Genomic DNA, 23,812 nt, shown 5'->3' on the forward strand with positions numbered 1-23,812 from the left:
ATGTATATTCACCACTACAGTTTAGTAAACACACTTAAAATTTTGGCCGATGGCAAGTAAAAGCACTTTTTAGAACAAAGACTTTTTTTTTTTTTTTTTTTGCGGTATGCGGGCCTCCCACTGCTGTGGCCTCTCCCGTTGCGGAGCACAGGCTCCGGACGCGCAGGCTCAGCGGCCATGGCTCACGGGCCCAGCCGCTCCGCAGCATATGGGATCTTCCCAGACCGGGGCACGAACCCGTGTCCCCTGCATCGGCAGGCGGACTCTCAACCACTGCACCACCAGGGAAGCCCTAGAACAAAGACTTTTAACTTAAATACTTGATGTGGTGTTGTCTTTAAAATGCCTTGTAATTACCAAAATCACTTGAACCATTTAGTATCTACCCAAATGTAAGCTAGTGGGCTAAAGAACATGTGAATGGCTAGTGAAGCAAACACCACAAGAATAATATAAATAACTAACCTGGGTTTTCCATTGACATGAAGACAGTTTCTCCTGAGAAGGGGAATAGGGTAAGTGTGTCTTCATAGACCATTTTGTGTTTGAAGGTATATCCAGAGAAGAAGACAGACAGGAAGTCAGTCTGTGCTCCAATACTTAGAATGTACCAGTATGCCACCTCATGCAAACAAACCGACAGCTGCAAGCTATCAAAAACATAGCCATTGATGCCTGTAAAAAGAATGGAGAATAAAAGATTTTAGCAGTATCTGCATGTATTATTTTGGATTGTCATGATCTGATTAGAAATGATTATATGTTATGCCCGTTACCTTATTCCCAAGAAGAGGTAACATTATACCTTTCAAAAAAGTAAATTGTTAACACTTGATCAGCTAGGTTCCAATCTCAAAGTGAGGAGAGTCATAGACCATCATAGTAATGATGGATTTAGATGCTATATGGTGGGCGGCAGTTTGATGAGGAGCAGGATATTTGCATGGTCTCAAAGTATCTCCCTATACACTGCTTATTAGTTGCAAGGAGAAAAATAATAACTACACAGAGGAAAAAAACTCTTGATCTGGTGATCAAAATTAGTATCTGCTAGTGTTCCAAATTCAAGGAAACAGATTTCAAAGAAGCAGGGCAACTAGATCCATGACTAGACCCTGAAACGGAGAGAGGAAATGCTACAAAAGACAGCACTGATTGATACAACTGGAATATTGGCTACCAATTAGGTAAGTTTATTGTATAAATGTGTTAGATAATGTATTCTATCAATGTTAAATTTTCTGGATTTCATAACTCCACTTTGATTATATAAGCAAATATCTTTATTCATAGGAAATACACAATGAAGTATTAAGAGATAAAGGGGCATGATATCTACAACCTATTCTCAAGTTGAAAATAAGTAATAAAAAAGTATATATAGAAGAAAGAATGATAAAGCAAAAATAGCAAAATCTTAAAAATGAGTGAATCTGGATAAAGGGTATATAGGACTTTACTATTCTTGCAGCATTTCTGAACGTTTGAAATTATTTCTAAATAAAAAGTAAGTAAAAGTAACACAGATTTCAATTTATAAACAGAATTGTTTCTGAAAGCCTCTTCCATACATCTATCTGTCCATCCATTCAATAAACATTTGTTTACTCTGCAAGGTGGAGGCCCACAAATCCACTAAGCAATGCTCAGACACTAGCTTAGTGCAACTAATTGAGAATCAAAGTTTCTTGCCCTACAAAGTGTTAAAAGATATTTTAAAGCTATCGTAATTAAAAGCATGGTCTTAATGCAGGTATAGATGATTATGTCAATCAGAATATAGAGTCCAGAAACAGACACAGATATAAATGGAAATTTAATATATGACAAAGGGAGCATCCCAAAACAGTAGCAGAAAGAATGAACTATTTGGTAAACGCTGATGGAAAATATGACTATTCATATGGAACCACAAAAGACCCTGAATAGCCAAAGCAATCCCGAGAAAGAATAACAAAGCTGGAGGCCTCACACTTTCTGATTTCAAACTACACTACAAAGATATAGTGATTAAGATTGTATGGCACTCGCATAAAAATAGACACATAAATCAATGGAAAAGAATCGAGAGCCCAGAAGTAAACTCTCACATATATGACCAACTGATAAATGACAAGAGAGCCAAGAATACTCAATGGGGAAAGGATAGTCTCTTCAATAAATGGTGCTGGGAAAACTGGACAGGGACATGTAAAAGTATGAGATTAGATCATTCCCTAACACCATACACAAAAATAAGCTCAAAATGGATTAAAGACCTAAATGTAAGGCCAGAAACTATCAAACTCTTAGAGGAAAACATAGGTAGAACACTCTATGACATAAATCACAGCAAGATCCTTTTGGACCCACCTCCTAGAGAAATGGAAATAAAAACAAAGATAAACAAATGGGACCTAATGAAACTTCAAAGCTTTTGCACAGCAAAGGAAACCATAAACAAGACCAAAAGACAACCCTCAGAATGGGAGAAAATATTTGCAAATGAAGCAACTGACAAAGGATTAATCTCCAAAATTTATAAACAGCTCATGCAGCTCAATAGCAAAAAAACAAACAACCCAATCCAAAAATGGGCAGAAGACTTAAATAGGCATTTCTCCAAAGAAGATATACAGACTGCCAACAAACACATGAAAGAATGCTCAACATCATTAATCATTAGAGAAATGCAAATCAAAACTACAATGAGATATCATCTCACACCAGTCAGAATGGCCATCATCAAGAAATCTAGAAACAATAAATGCTGGAGAGGGTGTGGAGAAAAGGGAACACTCTTGCACTGCTGGTGGGAATGTGAATTGGTACAGCCACTATGGAGAACAGTATGGAGGTTCCTTAAAAAACTAAAAATAGAACTACCATATGACCCAGCAATCCCACTACTAGGCATATACCCTGAGAAAACCATAATTCAAAAAGAGACATGTACCAAAATGTTCATTGCAGCTCTATTCACAATAGCCCGGAGCTGGAAACAACCTAAGTGTCCATCATCGGATGAATGGATAAAGAAGATGTGGCACATATATACAATGGAATATTACTCAGCCATAAAAAGAAACGAAACTGAGCTATTTGTAATGAGGTGGATAGACCTAGAGTCTGTCATACAGAGTGAAGTAAGTCAGAAAGAGAAAGACAAATACCGTATGCTAACACATATATATGGAATTTAAAAAAAAAAATGTCATGAAGAACCTAGGGGTAAAACGGGAATAAAGACACAGACCTACTTGAGAATGGACTTGAGGATATGGGGAAGGGGAAGGGTAAGCTGTGACAAAGGGAAAGAGAGGCATGGACATATATACACTACCAAACGTAAGGTAGATAGATAGTGGGAAGCAGCCGCAGAGCACAGGGAGATCAGCTCGGTGCTTTGTGACCGCCTGGAGGGGTGGGATGGGGAGGGTGGGAGGGAGGGAGATGCATGAGGGAGGGGATGTGGGAACAGATGTATATGTATGACTGATTCACTTTGTTATAAAGCAGAAACTAATAAAAAAATAAATTTAAAAAACAAAACAAAACAAAAAAAAAAAACAAAACCAAAAAACCCCCATTCATTCATGGCTGGAGAGTCAGCTTTGGAAGTCTTCGGCTGGACCAGGAGTCTCGAAGTGCTTGCAGTGCCAAGAGGGGTCTGAAGAAGGAAGCATCCAGAGAAAGAAGATGGTGAAGGCATTTTGGTTGGACTTATAGGGGGAGAACCAGGATGGCCTATAGGTGTCACAGAATTCCAGGACTGAGGAATTTCAAAATGTAGGGGGAGAAAAAGAGAATGAAGCTGTGTTGTGAATGTAACTTCAGGAGAGTAGGTCAGTGGACTCAGAAATAAACAGATGTTATAGGAACAAGAAACAGCAAGAAACAGAATTTGTCATGGAGAGAAATAGGGCTAAAGGTAGATAGGAGAGCAAGGTCAAGCAAAGGCATGACCTGGGCATGATAAACATGGACAACCCCTAGACAGCAGAGAAGAAGGCACTAATGAAGAAGAGACTGAAGATGTTAGAAGGAAGGGCTCATTAATGTAGTAAAAACTGCTTAAATAAAGTAGCATGGAGGGACTTCCCTGGTAGTCCAGTGGTTAAAACTCTGCACTGTCAATGCAAGGGGCCCGGGTTCGATTCCTTGTTGGGGAACCAAGATCCCACCTACCACAACTAAGCCTGCATGCCACAACTACTGAGCCCGAGCACTGCAACTAGAGAAGCCTGCGCATTGCAATGAAGACCCAGCACAGCCTAAAAAAAAAAAAAAAAAAAAAAAAAGTAGCATGGAGACTAAGCTAAAGGGCACAAGATAATGGACAGCCCCATAACAGGGAAGAAACTTCAGGTAAGGAAGGAAATTGTACTGTTGAGCAAGGGAGGAAAAGATTAATAAGAAATCTATTGTGATCATTTTGTAATGTATAGAAATACTGTGCACCAGGAACTAACATAATGTTGTAGGTCAATTACACTTCAAAAACAAACAAACAGGGCTTCCCTGGTGGCGCCGTGGTTGAGAGTCTGCCTGCCGATGCAGGGGACACGGGTTCGTGTCCCGGTCTGGGAAGATCCCACATGCTGCGGAGCGGCTGGACCCGTGAGCCTTGGCCGCTGAGCCTGCGCGTCTGGAGCCTGTGCTCCGCAGCGGGAGAGGCCACAACAGTGAGAGGCCCGCGTACCGCAAAAAAACCCAACCAACCAAACAAAGAAACTCATAGAAAAGGAGATCCGATTTGTGGTTACCAGAAGAGGGGAGTGGGGGGAGGGGGGAGGGGGGAGGGGGGAGGGGAGGGGGGAGGGGGAGGGGGGAGGGGAGGGGGAGGGGGGAGGGGAGGGGGGAGGGGGGAGGGGGAGGGGAGGGGAGGGGGAGGGGGAGGGGGAGGGGGAGGGGAGGGGGAGGGGGAGGGGAGGGGGAATTGGGTGAAGGTGGTCAAAAGGTACAAACTTCCAGTTATAAGGTAAATAAGTACTGGAGATATAATGTACAACATGATAAATATAACACTGCTGTACACCGAATATGAAAGTTGTTAGGAGAGTATATCCTAAGAGTTTTCATCACAAGGAAAAAATATTGTTTTTTCTTTTATTTTGTATCTATATGAAATAAAAGTTGTTCACTAAAAAAAAAAAAAATAAATAAAATAAAAAAATAAATGGTGCTGGGAAAACTGAATAGCCACATGCTGAAGAATGAATTTGGGCCTTTACATTACATGATACACAAAAATTAACTTGAAATGGATTAAAGACAAGCATAAGACCTGAAATTGTAAAACTCCTAGAAAACATAGGGAAACTTGTATTTGCAATGATTTTTTGGATATGACACCTAAAGCACAAGCGACAAAAGTAAAAATTAATAAATGGGACTACATCAAACTAAAAATCTTCTGCACAGCAAAAGAAACGATCAACAGAATGAAAAGGCAACCACCTATGGAATGGGAGAAAATATTTGCAAAGCATATACCTGATAAGGGATTAATGTCCAAAATATATAAAGAACTCATACAACTTAATAACAAAACAAACAAAAACAATTTGATTTTAAAAATGGGCAGGGGAACTGAATAGACATTTTCCCAAAGAAGACATACAAATGGTCAACTGGTACATGAAAAGATGCTCAACATCACTAATCATCAGGGAAATGTGATCCTCAGTGAAATAAGTCAGAGAAAGAGAAATACTGTATGATTCCACTTATATGTGAAATCTAAAAAATATGAACTCACAGAAACAGAGAGTAGAATTGTGGTTACGAGGGGCTGGGGTGTGTGTGTGTGGAAAATGGATAGATGTTGGTCAAAGGGTACAAACTTCCAGCTATGTAAGAGGAATAAGTTCTGGGGATCAGCATGGTGATTTTGTTAATAATACTGTATTATATACTTGAAACTTGCTAAGAGAGTAGATATGAAATGCTCTCACCACAAAAAAGAAATGGTAATTATGTGATCTGGTGGAGGTGTTAGCTAACACTATGGTGTTATACACCTTAAACTTATATAATTTTATATGACAATTTTATATTAATAATGCTGGAAACAAAACAAAACAAACAACAACAGTCTGTGTATAAAGAGTAAAATTTCAAAGGTATTCCCCCCGCAATGCGAAAAGACGTGTGCATAACTCCCAAACTAGTAAAGAAAAATAGGAATTTAAAAACACTTAATTGATCAAAAAATAAAGGAGAAAATACTAAAAATTTAGAAAAAAAGGAAACACGTATTAGTATAAATAAATCCCATGTAGATAGGATAAACTCCCCATTTAAGAGGGAGATGGTCTAGGACTTCCCTGGTGGTCCAGTGGTTAAGACTCCGTGCTTCCACTGCAGTGGGCACAGGTTCAATCCCTGTACAGGGGAACTAAGACCCTGCATGCCAGACAGCGCAGCCAAAAGAGAGAGAGAGAGATGGTCTAATGGGATCTCGTCTTTAGCACAGATTCTCCCAGGGTCTCCGCACAGATTTGCTCTGGCCATTGGCTCCTCCTGATTGGCAGAGTCATCCTTGGGGGGTTTCTCCTCTATTCATATGGCTTTCCTTCCTGGGGCTGCTTGGCAGAGAGTCCCTGGCTCAAGGCTCAGGGGTTTGGAGCTGGCTCCAGGTTCTCTGATTATTTCCAACTTTTAGCAATTATGGATAGAGCTGCTGTATACATTCATGGACAGGTTTTTGTGTGAACCTATACCCAGGAGTGGGATTGCTGGATGATGTGGTAGTTCTATGTTTAATTTTTTGAGGAACCTCCATACTGTTTTCCATAATGGCTGTGCCAACTTACATTGCCACCAACAATATACAAGGGTTCCCATCCTGCACATCCTTGCAACACTTGTTATCTTTTGTGATTTTGATAATAGGCATTCTAACAGGTGTGAGGTGATATTTCATTGTGGTTTTGATTTGCCTTTGCCAAACTGTCTTCCAGAGTGACTAAACCATTGTACATGCCCACCAGCAATGCATGAGGATTCCTGCTGCTCTGCACTCTGGCCAGCACATTTAATATTGTCCGTTTTGTTTTATTTTAGCTGTTAAAATAGACATGTAGCGGTATCTCACTATGGTTTTAATATGCATTTCCTTAATGGCCAATGATGTATTTTTTCATATGCTTATGTGCCTTCCATATATCTTCTCTGGTAATGTGTCTGGTCAAATCTTTTGCACATTTTTAGGGATCTGTTTGCTTTCTTACTGCTGAGTCTGAGACTTTACATATGGATATGTGATTTGCAAATATTTTCTACCTATCTGTGGCTTGTCTTTTCATTCTCTTTAACAATATCCTGCGTAGAGCAAAAGTTTTTCATTTGATGAAATCCAGTTTATCAAGTTTTTCCTTCTATTAATTTTGATTTTGGTGTCATTTATCAGAACCCTTTGCCTAACTCCAGGTCATGAAGATTTCCTTCTATGTTTTCTTTGAAACTTTTTGTCGTTGTACATTATACATTTATATATATATATATATATATATATTTTTTTTTTTTTTTTTTTTTGCGGTACGCGGGCCTCTCACTGTTGTGGCCTCTCCCGTTGCGGAGCACAGGCTCCGGACGCGCAGGCTCAGCGGCCATGGCTCACGGGCCCAGCCGCTCCGCGGCATGTGGGATCTTCCCAGACCGGGGCACGAACCCGTGTCCCCTGCATCGGCAGGCGGACTCTCAAGCACTGCGCCACCAGGGAAGCCCTATATTTTTTAATATAAATTTATTTATTTATTTATTTTTGGCTGCGTTGGGTCTTTGTTGCTGCGCACGGGCTTTCTCTAGTTGTGGCGAGTGGGGGCTACTCTTTGTTGCGGTGCGTGGGCTTCTCATTGTGGTGGCTTCTCTTGTTGTGGAGCACGGGCTCTAGGTGCATGGGCTTCAGTAGTTGTGGCACACGGGCTCAGTAGTTGTGGCTCACGGGCTCTAGGGCACAGACTCAGTAGCTGTGGTGCACGGGCTTAGTTGCTTCACAGCATGTGGGATCTTCCCGGGCCAGGGCTCGAACCCGTGTCCCCTGCAATTGGCAGGCGGATTCTTAATCACTGCTCCACCAGGGAAGCCCTTACATTATACATTTAGATCTATGATCCATTTTCAGTTAATCTTTAAGTGTGAGATTTAGGTTGAGGTTCATCTTTTTGTATACGGGTGACTAATTGTTCCAACACTATCTGTTGAAAAGACTATTCTTTCTCCATTGAATTGCATTTCCACCTTCATCAAAAATCAATTAGTCATATATGTGTGGGTTATTTCTGCACTATAAATTCTATGTCATTCATCTTTGTCAATACAATGCTACCTTGGTTACTGTAGCTTTATATTAAGTCTTAAAATCAGGTAATATGAGTCCTCCAACTCAATTTTTTCTTTTTCAAAATTGTTTTGGCTATTCTAATGCCTTTGGCTTTCCATATAAATTTTATAATATACTTTTCCCTACCAACAAAAAAAATCCTCCAGGGATTTTAATAGGAATTGCATTAAATCTATAGATCAATTTGGGAATAGCTGACATCTTCACTCTATTGAGTCTTCCAATCCACGAATGTTGCATGTCTCTCCACTTATTTAGGTCTTTTAAAATTCCTTTCATCAGTGTTTTGCAATTTTTAGTGTACAGATCCTGCATGTTTTGTTAGATTTAGGCCTAAGTATTTCATTTTTTGAGCTATTATAAATGGTATTATTTTTGTAATTTAAGTTTCCAATAGTTGGCTATTGCTACATAGAGATATGACTGACTTTGGTATGTCAACTTTGTATTCTGCAATCAGACTAAACTCACTTATTAGTTCTAGGAGCTTTTTTGTGGTGATCTTGAGATTTTCTATGTAGATAATCATGTCATATTCAGTTTTATTTCTTTACTTCCAATCTGCATGCTTTTAATTCTTTCTAGTTTCCTTCCCCAATTTACCTGCTGCCAACTACTTTTCAGGGTTCTCAGATAGCTGCTCCATGCATTTTGTATGGAACAATCCTTAACTATCATTCAGTAGGATAGACAGTGTGATTCCATCTTAAACAGAACCAGAACTGCAAAAGGCATATATTTTAAATTTTAACGGTTTCAATCAGATTGGTTTCAAAAAGACTGTGCTAGTTATCCACTAGCATTGTATGCTAATACTCTTTTACTCACAAGCCCACTAGTAATAATTATATTATAATTTTGCCAGTCTGAAAGGTATTAATTGTTATCGCAATGGTATTCTATTTTGCATTTCTCTGTAGTGAGATTGAAATTTTTTATCAAATTTTTGACCGTTCTGACTTGAGTGTGTATACAAACACATACACATATGTGCTCCCACCCAAATTCATATGTTGAAGGTTCTAACCCCTAGTACCTCAGAATGTGACTGCATTCAGAGATAGGGTCTTTAGACAGGTAATTGCTTAAAATGAGGTCATTAGGGTGGGCCCTAACCCTATATGATTCGTGTCCTTATAAGAGGAAATTTGTACACAGACATGTGCACACACAGAGGAAAGACCACCTATAAGCTAAGGAGAGGGACCTCAGAAGAAACCAATCCTGTTGACACCTTGATCTCGGACTTCTGGCCTCTAGAATTATGAGGAAATAAATGTCTACTGTTGAAGCCACCCAGTCTCTGGGACTTTGTTATGGCAAGCCTAGCAGACTAATACAACGTATATGTGTTTATATATTATTATATAATCATAGAAAAATATGTTTTAACATGGGCTACTGGACACAAAATGATTAGTGGAAAGGTATAATATGGAAGGAGGAGAGAAGATAAGAGGGAAGGGGAAGCCAAATAAATATCAAAAAGATCATGTTGTACACTTTAAATATATACAATTTTTATTTGTCAATTATACCTCAATAAAGCTGCAAAAAAAAGATGTTGGGTTTTTTTAAATGTACAATGTCATGATTAATTTGACTGTTAATTTGTTATAGCTGGCAATTTTTTTACATATGTAAAATTGCATTCCCTTTGTATTTCATGTGTAATTTACTGATTGAGCACATTTCATATTAAGGATGGCTTATGTATGTTTGGGTAAATGAAACCTGTGTGTCTGATTTATCCTTTAAAACTAAACTTCATTGAATATTTGATGCCTTCTAAAAGAAAATATATGCATTATATGATCATATTTATGCATTTATATAAAATTGAATATGTTCATATGTAATAATGTTTAAGGAAATATGACTCTTATATGGCATATGAATTAACTGCACATCAATTTGGTGTCTTCAGTTTCCCTTTATCCATTACCCACTGGACTCAAGTGCTGCTTTACTTACTGTGCATGATGTTGGAGACTTGGAAGTCTGGATCCTGAGGCTGCACTCCATCTGCATTGGGGAGGAAGCGCTGAATATTCTCTGTGAGGTACCAGCTTTGATTCTCGTCAAATACAGAAAACAGGATGACATTTCTCTTGTCTGACATCATCTATTAATTACATGGAATGAAAGGAAGAAAGAAATGCTACTAGTATTGTCAAGTAGAAATTAGCAGTCTATGATGGAAGTGATGGCATGCATATGATGTATCTACAGTCCTCTGGTTCAATGCCATTTCTCCCTAGGGTCACTATTATGGCATGTCCCAGGGCCTGGGAGCAGTGAGTATACGTTTAGAGCAAATGTGTCCTCAGGGCAAGAGGGTGACTGGACCCATTACACTTAGTTTCTTCTGGACCCAAGGCTATATGCTGGCTGATTGTTTTGGTAGAGTCTGTAGCCTCATTCTCTCCATGTTCAGATTAGAGAAGTTTCACTCTTTAAAGACCCAAGTGATTATTCAATGTCTTTCTTAAACAATTTAGTCAAATCAAGTAAGGTGAATGCCTTCCCTAAACTTTCATCTAGCAAATGCCCTTCCACAAGACTACCAATCTGTGAAAAATTAAAAATACAAAATAGAAGTAAAATAACAAAGCTAAGATGAACCATAAAATGTTTACTAACACTAACACTTTTAAGTTTTATGTTTACAAAGTTGAAAGTTTTTTTGGGGGGAGGAGCTGTTTGTATATGAACCGAAGTTATGAGTTAGTCACTTGCTAATTGAACCCGCTAAGAATTAATGTATAAACTTCACTAATATGTATAAATTTCATTTTGTATAAACTATTACCACAGAAATGAAAATGCTGAGGGGAGGAGATTGGAGAATATAGGTATATCTCAGTCCTCTTCCAAAAACTGATGGAAAACTATAATTAGGAAAAATTAGGAAAGATACTTGGCCAAACTGATGCCTCTCTGGGTTTGTGTGCCACGTGTTTCACCTGCATTAAAGTTCATAAAATGTTTTCAGACTAGTAGGAATCCTATATACCATAAATAACCAAATGGACATGTAGTCAAGCCTCAGCAATATGGCAATGAGTTATTTTGCAGCCAAGCAAGGAGTTTTTGTGAAGAATCAAGCTTTTTAAATTCAGAGTATTTAACTTAATTTTTTCTAAAATGGCAGAAGTGGTCCAAATTCTAACCATATTCTGAAATATTTTACATATTGCCTTGAATTTTGCTCAACAAATATTTACTGAACTCCTACTAAAATACCACACACTATGCTAGATGCTGCACATGTGTTCATTTTGAGGTGTCTTTGAATCTCCCACAGTGAGACGTCCAGGGGAGACGTCTAAGCTATCATATACATTTGTGGGTCATCTGAAAATAGGTGGTAACTGATCATGTAAAAATGGGCAAGATCACTTACAGAGAGAGGAATTTTAGACTGAGAATGATAGAATTATAGAAATTCTATAGAATTATAGAAATAATCTAGGGCCCAGGCTCTCCTATCCATCCAGCAGGCAAGTTTATTACACCAAAGTCAAATCCAATAAAAGCAGTGAGAAACCCAGCTCATTTCTTTTTTTGCTCAATATTGCAGACTACTATATTTTCTGCAGGCTATAGGTGGATGTACACTGAGAGAATATAGGAAATACTATCTGGAAGTTCATGTGCATCATCATTCCATTTTAGCTTCAGACCCAGCACTTGGAAAGAGATGAACTCACCTGGTTTCCTCTTTGATCTACAGATTCTTTGTAGCAGACGAGGAGAGGGCCAATGAGTCCTGAAGCTAGATCTCTCTCTAGATTAATGAAGCTTGAGTAATATCGGGTCAGGCACCGAGGATCTGATTTAGTTGGCCCATCTTCTACAGTCACTGTCCATTTATATTTGAATATCTCTCCTGGCAGAATTGGCATATCTTTCAAATGTTTCACACCTACCCACACCCAAACCCCAATATAGCTAGATTAGAAGTATAACAAGGCACATATTGGCAATCATGTCGTCATTACAGTGGCTCTACAAATTTATATGTACATATAAAGTTTCTCAATAAGTGAAAACTAAATTTGCACCTCTTATAAGTTTAAGATTCACACAACTTTTTACAATAAAAATAGGTTCAGGAGATTTCTGATAGCATGTTAGTTTGAGTTGAAATTAGCAGGTCTACCCACTAATAGAAATAATAGATAATAATATTTTTAAACATTTTAAATACATAACTGAAAATATATAAAGAAGAAAAAAACCCCAAGCGCCAAAAAAAAAAAAAAAACACAACAAAGCCAGAGTGTCCTGAATAGATGCTGAAAGACTGCACACTGAAGTTTTAACTCACATGTGGTATCAAGACTTGTGGTATCTGGCCTCTGTGAGGAATGGAAGCAAGAATTAAAATCTGCCCTTGGGCTAAAGGGTCCTCAGGACAACAACTGTCTGATTTTAGTAATTAAAACTCACTTTTGCGTATGTTTAATACCTAAAGATCCAGTCTATATTCATTCCCTAACCATAGGTCAGGGTTAACATAATAGGGAGTGAGGGTAGATGGGTATTAGAGGAAAGGGCAAATTGATTTTTGCTTAACAGGTCCAGCTGTGTGAGTGCTCTCTCTCTGACAACACTATTTGGTCACCAATGCTTTCTGTGTGGCAGGTGCTGAGATGCTGGTCTTTTCTTAGGGTACATGTATGGCTTCCTTGGAGTAACCATCCGGACCTCAGCACCGTATGCATGAGAGATGCTTACTTCAGTTATCCTTCTGCAGCCCTCCTCCCTCCCCAGCTCTTCTTATGTCTAGTGATATATGCAAGAGCCTATTATTTCTGGCATCCCTCACCCTGTCAGGTTGCCTTCTTAGGCAGGGTATCTTCAAAAGAGAGCAAGCCAGCTATTTGCAATAGTATCTACTTTTACAGAGAAAACTCATGCATCCTAGCCAGGTCAAACAGCAGAAGGGCAGACTGTTCCACTCTTACCCTCTCTTCTTATCTGCTAGTTATGAGCAGTAGAGCCTTCAGAGTTTTCCACATAAAAAGCAAGTTACCAGGAATTGTATTTGCGTATGCCTCCAAATTTCAGGGTACACATTCAATATCTCCCCAGAATTCTGTTACATTGCCCTTCTCCCATAAAGGAATTGCAAATCAATTTAGCATTAGAATTTTCACCAGCAACAATGAGTATTAGAAAACAGTGGATTGAAAATTATTTATAACCAGCCTATCTATACATCATATAATACTGAAGGACTCATAAAGTTTTCCCCCTATATACTAAATGTATTCAGAAGTATATTGAAGGTATACTTCCAGAAAAACAAAAGAAATCAAAAACCAGAAATGTACAAGATAGGAGCAGTAATGGCACTAGCCTACAAGTCCAAAAAAAAAAAAAATCCAAAGATGGCAGCTTTGTAGCAGGCCTAGAAAGCATATAATCCAAATTAGAATAGTAAGCTGGTGAACTACCAGAACATCTTTAGAAGAAAAAAGGATCAGATACCAATAAACAGCATGATTAAGAAGCTGGAAGACCTAAGGGATATGGTGAAAAGGCATACATTTCTTCTCCTGATAAAAGAAAAGAAAGTTGGGGCTTCCCTGGTGGCGCAGTGGTTAGGAGTCCACCTGCCAATGCGGGGGACACAGGTTCGAGCCCTGGTCCGGGAGGATCCCACATGCCGTGAAGCGGCTGGGCCCGTGAGCCATGGCCGCTGAGCCTGCGCGTCCAGAGCCTGTGCTCCGCAACGGGAGAGGCCACAACAGTGAGAGGCCCACGTATGGCAAAAAAAAAAAAAAAAAAAAAAAAAAAAAAGAAAAAAAAGTCTTTTTTCAGGAATACAAACACAAAAATTCCAAGATCAGCATGGTTCTAATATAAAGCAAACTAAAATTTACTATGATTTTGAACTACTGGTAGAGAATAAAGAAGGATAATCCATTTGACCTTAACAGTAGAATCATTGGAACTGTAGACAAAAGAATAATCATAGCATATCATCTAGTTCTGCAGTAAACTCATATACTTATAATAAGAAACATACTGAAATAATATAAATGCTGGTTTTTTGACTTTCAAAGTTTAGAATAAATATATAGAAAAAGCAAGGAGTTATTTGAAATTACAGTGCAAAATGTAAATGTTATCAACTTTAGTTTTATAAAAGTAAAGGTATAGCTGGCAGCAGTGGGGAAATGGAAGAATAGAGGAGAAGAAATGGGAAACTGTTGTTAGTACCTTAATGTATATAAAACGTAGGTATTTAGCATGTTTTTAAAAATTCTAATGATAGCCAGTTGAGGAACTAAAAGCACTGATAAAAGTCTAAAACAACTGGAATGGGAAGAAGCACAATGCTAAATCCTCATTTAACACAAAATAAATATATAATGTCTAAAGCTGAAAAACAAAGGAGTAGCATATAAATGATTTTTTAGAGCTATAGCGATAACTACCAAAAATCTAAAACAGAAATGCTTAAAAATGGATGCCTCTAGGGAGTGGAACTTACAGCCTTTCAATATTTTAAGCATGTATTATTTTGATAAAATAAATATTCATCCCCAAGTAAAATTAAAGCAACAATGAAATACCACTTTTCACCCACCAGATTAGCAGGATTTTAAAAGACTATTATCTTCTAGCTATCAAGGATGTGGGAAATTATATTTTCATACATGACTAGTAGAAGTGCAACTTATTACTTCATCTGGGGACAAAGGTCTGGCTATTAAAAACAAAAATACAAATATTGTGACTCACAGGGAGATCAGTGAACCCCAAGTAGGATAAATATGAAGAAAATCACAGCCAGAGAAAAATGACATACAGGGGAAGAATGAATGAATAGAATTTAGCTATTATATAGGCAAGAAGATAGTAAAACAATATTTTGAATGTGCTAAAAGGAAAAAGAAACCCTCTCAACCCAGAATTCTCTGTCCAGCAAAATTATCCTTCAAAAGCGAAGGCAAAATAAAGACATATTTTCAAATAAAATAAAACTTAAGAGAATAAGGATGGTGGGGTGATAAATGTGCATGATTTTAGTTGTTATTGAGGCTGTGCCCTCATCTGTATCTACAGGTAAGGAAGACCTATAAAATTGAGGTAACACTTACCTTTTGGAAGTCTCCCTGAGTGCAAAGGACTGACATCAGTGATTCCATGAGGGTAGATGTTATATGGTCGGCTTGCTTTATTCTTAAATATAATCTGAAAGTATAAATGAGATATAAGATCAGGTACAAGACAATTAGGATCAACAAGAAAAGTGTGGCCTACCTCCAGAAAACAAAAGCTGCCTTGGGGCCTCCCTGGTGGCGCAGTGGTTGAGAGTCCGCCTGCCGATGCAGGGGATACGGGTTCGTGCCCCGGTCTGGGAGGATCCCATATGCCGCGGAGCGGCTGGGCCCGTGAGCCATGGCCGCTGAGCCTGCGCATCCGGAGCCTGTGCTCCGCAACGGGAGAGACCACAACAGTGAGAGGCCCGCGTACCGCAAAAAAAAAAAAAAAAAAAAAAAAAAAGCTGCCTTGTATCTACAGTATAGGGCTTTGAGCCTAGATAAAGCTCAAAATGTTTGTTCTTTTCATAAAATTGCTCAGACAGCTACTTAGGTTTCTCACTAAAGGTTCCTTTCCATTTATTTAAAATTATTTTAATCACTTCAGGAAGAATTCCTTGCACCTTCTGACATTAGTAATTGAAATTTGGATGTCTGCTGAGGACACTGCTTCCCCTCAGCCTTTCCCACCATTTGGGCCCTGAATTCCCCAATAGTGGAAGGGAAAACAGTGGTTCAAGTGATAAAATCTTCACTGGATAAGCAGGCATGACCAGGAGGACAGCTGATTACAGCATTAAGCAAGGGTGGCAGTTGGAATTGTCTGATTGCATGAGCTTTAAAAGAGAGGTAAGATAGAAGAGTGATAACATGGAAGCAGCATTAAGAACCCTGAACATATCAACTGGGCTCTATGTCTGAGGTTCTATGATATGAGTATAAAAAACCAACTTCTGGGCTTCCCTGGTGGTGCAGTGGTTGAGAGTCCGCCTGCCAATGCAGAGGACACAGGTTCGTGCCCCGGCCTGGGAAGATCCCACATGCCGCGGAGCGGCTGGGCCCGTGAGCCATGGCCGCTGAGCCTGTGCGTCGGAGCCTGTGCTCCGCAACGGGAGAGGCCACAACAGTGAGAGGCTCGTGTACCGCAAAAACAAAACAAAACAAACAAACAAAAAAAACCAACTTCTACTTGCAGTCTTTTTTAAAAAAAATTATTTATTTAATTTATTTATTTTTGGCTGCATTGGGTCTTCATTGCTGCACGCGGGCTTTCTCTAGGTGCGGCGAGTGGGGGCTACTCTTTGTCATGGTGCACGGGCTTCTCATTGTGGTGGCTTCTCTTGTTGCGGATCACGGGCTCTAGGTACGCAGGCTTCAGTAGTTGTGGCAGCCGGGCTCAGTAGTTGTGGCTCACAGGCTTAGTTTCTTCGCGGCATGTGGGATCTTCCTGGACCAGGGCTTGGACCAGGGCTTGAACCTGTGTCCCCTGCATTGGCAGGTGGATTCTTAACCACTGCGCCACCAGGGAAGCCCTCTACTTGCAGTCTGGTCTTAAACCCACTCATTTGGTAAAACCCACTAACAGCCTATTCCTTGCCTGCACCTAAGCAGCAGAATGATGTAGGAGAAAAATCACACAGCTCTGCTTCTTTAAATTGTTGACCAAAAATCTCAAACAGACGCTCAAGCTACCTAGCTATCCTATTACGTTTTTCCTAGAAATTCACCTTCCCACTTATTCAGCTAATATTTGCTTCCTGATCCTCACTATCAGGCGCTTATTTTTTCACTGAGAGGGGAGAAGCATTCAGAAAAGAAATTCCTCATCTACCCACCATCAAATCTACCAACCTATATGCATATATGGCCATATTCTCTCCTGTTAAAATCAGCTCCTATCTAATGCCAACATCTCCTCTTTTGTACTAGTACCTAATAAAGTTCCATTTTAAAAAGTTCCTTTTGGAAGAGAATAGAGGGACTTCCCTGGTGGTGCAGTGGATAAGACTCTACACTCCCAATGCAGGGGGCCCGGGTTCAATCCCTGGTCAGGGAACTAGATCCCACATGCATGCCGCAACTAAGACCCAGTGAAACCAAATAAATAAAACCAGTGGAAGAGAATAGAGAACTCAGAATTAGACCCACACAAATATAGACAACTGATATTTGACGAAGAAGCAAAGGCAATAAAATGGAGCAAAGATACTCTTTTCAACAAATGGTGCTGGGACAACTAGACATCCACATGGAGAAAGAAGAAGAGGAAGGAGAAGAAGAAGAAAGAGAAGGAGAAGGAGAAGGACAGGGAGAGGGAGTGGGAGAGGAAGGAGGAGGAGGAAGATGAGGGAGAAGAATCTAGATGCAGACCTTACACCTCTCACAAAAATGAACCCAAAATGGATTATAGACCTCTAAAATTGATTTGGAATTCTTCTGTATGTGAGATTTGCCTCTACTCTTCCATTTATTTATTTATTCAATCATTTATTTATATCAGTATATACTCATGGATATTTCTTTTATACTTTATTTTATTGCTCATATTCTTCCACCTTGGCCGTTAGAAGCTCTTGTATTTCTTTAACATTGTCCCATCCTTTTATTTTTTTGAGCACTTTCTTACTTTCTGGAACCACAAGATTCTCCAGGCTCATCTTATGTTTTCCCTGGCCCAGCCCTAGAATCATCCATTCTCCAAATGGCCTTGGTTCCTTTCATCAGAGAATGGTATTAGAAACGAAGATCTGGGTGTGCTCATTGCTACTGGGATGTCATTGCTTCTAGATCCTCTCAGTGGACAGCGCTAGGAAATATACTAACCTAAACATACACACACATATGTAATTATTTCTGTATGCATCCATCTGTATCTATATTTGGCAAATATGAACTCATAGTAATGTCTCCAACTCTAATCCAGTATCACATGATTTATTCTAGCCCTTCCTTTTTGTTTATTTATAATTACCCTCTTCAACAATGACAAATATAGCTTCCACTGTCATTCATTTACTTAATCTTCAAATAATAACAGTTTTGTTTATTCATTTCCAATCTTAAAACTTTTTTTCTCCTAAGAATACTGGCTAGGATTTCTAGTAAAATATTAAATAGAGGTGGTGATACTTGTTAACTGTTTCTTGTCCTGATCTGATCCTAAACAGAAGGATTTCTGAGTTTCACCACCAAGTATGATTGGTGCCTATAGATTTTCTTCAGATCTTTATCAGGATAAGGATGTCCCTTGTGATCCCAATTTCCTATGACTTTTTATTATGGATGGATGTTGAATTTTGATAAATATTTGTATGAAACTGTTGAGATTTTCAAATTATATTTTACCCTTTTATGTGTTAATATGGTGGATTACCATATTTGATTTTCTAATGTTAAATTCATCTAGTACTCCTCTGATAAATCAACCAGGTCATAATGTATTATTTTTTTAATATATTGCTCCATTGGGTTTATTAATTTTTGTTTAGGATTTTTTGAATCCATGTTTATAATGCAATTGGTCTGTAATTTTAATTTTCCTTTCTCATACTGTCCTGATCAGGTTTACAACTAAGGTTATGCTAGCCTAATAAAGAACTGGTGGGTCTTTACTTTTTTCTTATACTCTACATTTAAAATTTTAATATAAAATTATATATTCCTTGGATATTGGTATAAATTGCCAATAAAATGGTAATTCTTGCTAGGTTGATAGTGATTTTCTTTCAACACATTAAAGACATGATTTCATTGTCTTCTGGCTTCCTTTGTTGCTTTTGAGAAGTAAGCTGTCAATTTATGTGGCAGTTTTAAAACATGGTTCCCAAATTCTTTGACACTCCTCCCAACAAGAGGTAGGCCAAAGTTTCCCTCTCCTTGATTCTGGGTGGGCTTTGACTGCTTTTACTCAGATTATGCCATGAAATGCTGTGTGACTTCTGATGCTGGGTCATTAAAGGTGAGGCACTTTCTGACTGGTTTAGTGGAACACACACAGTTGGAGTCCTGAGCTGCTAATATGCTTCCTGCTCTATAAATTGGCCTTTTTTTAGATATTTCACATAAATTAAATCAAGTAATATGTCTTTTTTGCTTGGCTTCTTTAACTTATCATAATGTTTTGAGTTTTTTCCATGTTGTATCATGTATGAGTAGTTCATTTCTTTTAATTGCTGACTAGTGTTCCAATTATATGGGTACACTACATTTTGTTTATTCATTCACCAATTGGTGAACATTTGAATGGCTTCCAATTTGGGGCTATTATGAATAGTGCTGCTATGAACATTCACATACAAGTCTTTGTGTGGACCTAGTTTTCCTTTCTCTTGAGTATATGCCTAGAAGAAATTGCTGGATCACATGGTAACTCCATTTTTAACATTCTGAGGAACGGACAAACTGTTTTCCAAAGTGGCTGCAAATTTTTACATTCCCATCAGTAGTTTATGAAGCTTCCAATTTCTCTGCATCCTCACCAACGCTTGTTATTATCTGCCTTGTTGATTATAGCTATTTTAGTGGGTGTGAAATGGTATCTCACTGTGATTTTGATTTGCATTTCCCCAATAGCTAATAATGTTCAGCATCGTTTCATGTGCTTATTGGTCACTCCTTTATATATCATCCCTGGAGAAATGTCTATACAAATCCTTTGCTTATTTTTCAGTTGGATTATTTGCCTTTTTAATTTTTTAATTTGTGTTTTAAACATTTATTTATTTGTTTGTTTGTTTTGGCTGTGCCAGGTCTTAGCTGCGGCACGTGGGATATTCATTGCGGCATGCGGAATCTTTAGTTGTGGCATGCAGACTTCTTAGTTGTGGCGTGCATGCGGGATCTACTTCCCCGACCAGGGTTTGAACCCAGGCCCCCTGCATTGGGAGCACGGAGTCTTACCCACTGGGCCACCAGGGAAGTCCCTATTTGCCTTTTTATTATTTAGTTGTAAGAGTCCTTTATAAATTCTGGATACTATTCCCTTATCAGATATATGATTTGCAATTATTTTCTCCCATTCCATGGGTTGTCTTTTCACTTTCTGGTTGGTATCTTTTGAGGCACAAAAGTTTTTAATTGTGATGAAGTCCAATCTATTTTATCTTTTGTTGCTTGTTGCTTTTGATGTCATATCTAAGAAACCATTGTATAATCCAAGGTCACAAAGATTTACTCCTGTATATTCTTCTAAGGGTTTTAGTTTTAGCTCTAACATTTATATCTTTGATCCACCTTCAATTTGTTTATGGTATAAGGAATGGGTCAGACTTCTTTCTTTTTCATGTGGGTATCCAGTTGTCCCAGTACTATTTGTTAAAAATACTATTCTTTCCCCATTGATGGTCTTAGGACATTTGTGAAAAGTCAAGTGTTCACCTCCTACAGTGCTGGTGGGAATATAAATTGTTGCAGTCACTGTGGAAAACAGTATGGAGGTTCCTTTGGAAAAACTAAAAATAGAGCTACCATATGACCCAGCAATCCCACTCCTAGGCATATATCCAGAAAAGATGAAAACTCTAATTCTAAAAGATACATGCACCCCTATGTTCATAGTAGCACTATTTACAATAGCCAAGACATGGAAGCAACCTAAATGTCCATCTACAGATGAATGGATAAAGAAGACATGGTATATATATACAATGGAATACTACTCTGCCATAAAAAAGAACAAAATAATGCCATTTGCAGCAACATGGATGGACCTAGAAATTATCATACTAAGTAAAGTCAGTCAAAGAGAGACTAATTTCATATGATATCACTTACATGTGGAATCTAAAAAAATGATACAAATGAACTTATTTACAAAACAGAAACAGACATACAGACATAGAAAACGAACCTATAGTTACCAAAGGGGGAAGGGGGGTGTCAGATTAGGAGTATGGGATTAACAGATACAAACTACTATACATAAAATAGATAAGCAACAAGGATATACTGTATAGCACAGGGAATTATACCCAATATTTATAATAACCTATAATGGAGTATAATCTGCAAAAATACAGAATCACCATGCTGTACACTTGAAACTAACACAATACTGTAAATCAACTATACTTCAATTAAAAAAATAAGTCAAGTGTTCATAGATATGTAGGTTTATTTCTGGACTCTCAATTGTTTTCCATTGATCTATATATCTATCCTTATGCCAGTACCACACTGTCATGATTACTGTAGTTTGTGGTAAGTTTTGAAAGTGATGTGTGAGTCCTCAAACTTTGTTGGGTTTTTTTCCCCCAAGATTCATTTGTTTATTAAGGCTCCTATGCAATTCCATCTGTATTTTAGGATCAGCTTGTCAATTTCTGCAAAAAAGGCAGTTGGGATTTTGATAGGGATTCAATTTGTATCTATAGACAAATTTGGAAGAGTCTTAACAGTAAGTGACTCTTCCAATCCATAAATATCATATGTTTTTCCATTTCTTTAGATATTTAAAAAATTATCTCAGTAACTATTAGTTGTTTTCACTGTACAAGTGTTGCACCTTTTTGTTACATTTTTCCCAAGTTATTTCGTTCTTTTTTTATGTTATCATGAATGAAACTGTTTTCTTAATTTCATTTGCAGATTTTTCATTGAAGTGTATAGAAATACAACTTATTTTTTAGTATTGATCTTGAATCTTGCAAACTTGCTGTACTTGTTTATTAGTTCTAATAGCTTTTTAGTAGATGCCTTAGGATTTTCTGCATAAAAGATCATATCATCAGCAAATAAAGACAGTATTCTTTCTTTCTTTCCAATCCAAATGCCTCTAATTCCTTTGTTTTTTTTGCCTTATTGCATTGGCTTCCAGTTCAGTAATAAAAGTAACAAGAGTGGACGTGCTTTTTTTTTTTTTTTAACTGTATGATCTCACTTAAATGTTGAATCTAAAATACAAAACAAACAAAATGAAAACAGACTCACAGATACAGAAAACAAGCCAATGGTTGTCAGAGGGGAGGGTGGTGGAAGGGCAAAATAGGTGAAGGGGGTTAAGAGGTATAAACCTCCACTTAAATAAGAAATATGCCATGGAGATGTCATATACAGCCTAAGTAATAATATTGCAATAAATTTGTATGGAGACAGATGGTTACTAGACTTACTGTGGTGAACATTTCATAATGTATGCAAATATCAAATAACTATGTAACTCAGATAAAACTAACATAATATTGTATATCAACTATATTGCAATACAAAAATAAAATAGAAGCCTTTTCTTCTAACTCCAGTATCAGTCTAGAGTCTTGCAGCAGTGGAGGAAGGTTGCTCTTGCTGGAGTTTGCTATTTACCAATTTTCTGGTAATTTGATGTTTGTGGTACCCTCCATTTCCTAGTATTGTATGAATCATGTGTAACTTTATTTGTACTACTTGTACACCTCATGGTTTGTTTTTTTTTTTAAGATGTGTGGACAGATTTTGGTTCAGGTAGATGACATAATTCTCTGGACCTTGGCATAACTTATCTGTTATTTCTTATTTTTTTAAAGTTATTAATTAATTTATTTTGGGCTGCGTTGGGTCTTCATTGCTGTGCCTGGGCTTTCTCTAGTTGCAGCGAGTGGGGGCTACTCTTCGTTGCGGTGCGTGGGCTTCTCATTGTGGTGGCTTCTCTTGTTGCGGAGCACAGGCTCTAGGCACGCGGGCTTCAGTAGTTGCCGCGTGTAGGCTCAGTAGTTGTGGTGCACGGGCTTAGTTGCTCCATGGCATGTGGGATCTTCCTGGACCAGGCTCGAACCCGTGTCCCCTGCATTGGCAGGTGGATTCTTAACCACTGCACCACGAGGGAAGTCCACACTCCTATATTTTCTTATCAAAGTATATTTTGCCTTTTACATTTACATCTTTATTCACCTAGAGATTATTTTTGTGTATAATGGCAGGTAATACTTTAATTTTTTTCCTATGTGGAGAGTCAGTTGCTCCAGCACCACAAATTCACACTTACAAAGGTTCTTCATCTGTTCAATTGTGTTCAAAACCAGCTGAGTGTGTAGGGCCTTTCACAACATCTTTAACCGCATCCATTGAGCTTATCACTCACCATGCCCTTCTACAGCAGCATTATTTTCTTGCCAAACCAGACTACATATTGTATTCACTCTTCTTGAAATATGTTCTCTCCACAAGTCCTGTTCTCTTTTTTCCTTACTAAATTGTAAACTTCTTATGAAAAAAGACATTGTCCAGTTTGTTTTTGCATCCTCCATACTTGGCATTGATTGAGTTGATTTTCAAACACTCTTCAATTTTATTCTGAATTTGACCCTTATAGGTGGGAACACCCACCTAGTATAAGCCATACCTTTATATTTAGGTTTTCACGCAGAAGGAAGATGCTTCTTTCATCTGCTTTCCCTCCAAAATATGCCTAGTGTTTCTAAATCTCTTTTAAAATTTTAAAAAGAAACCTCAA

At 38.2% G+C, this 23,812-nt stretch overlaps 1 protein-coding gene across 3 annotated transcripts in view; it reads right to left on the reverse strand.

The window, feature by feature from the left end:
• The window catches only part of F8 (coagulation factor VIII), a gene marked incomplete at both ends in the record, with an annotated part of 114,201 nt that overhangs the window by 57,215 nt on the left and 33,174 nt on the right, over positions 1-23,812 (reverse strand). For all 3 annotated transcript variants that reach the window (XM_079726863.1, XM_079726862.1, XM_079726861.1), the window contains 4 exons: positions 466-675; positions 10,301-10,451; positions 12,040-12,254; positions 15,445-15,538. In XM_079726863.1, coding sequence (XP_079582989.1) covers positions 466-675; positions 10,301-10,451; positions 12,040-12,254; positions 15,445-15,538 — 670 coding nt within the window. The remainder of the gene's footprint in view (positions 1-465; positions 676-10,300; positions 10,452-12,039; positions 12,255-15,444; positions 15,539-23,812) is intronic.

Source organism: Hyperoodon ampullatus (assembly GCF_949752795.1).
Source record: "Hyperoodon ampullatus genome assembly, chromosome: X".
NCBI lineage: Eukaryota > Metazoa > Chordata > Mammalia > Artiodactyla > Ziphiidae > Hyperoodon > Hyperoodon ampullatus.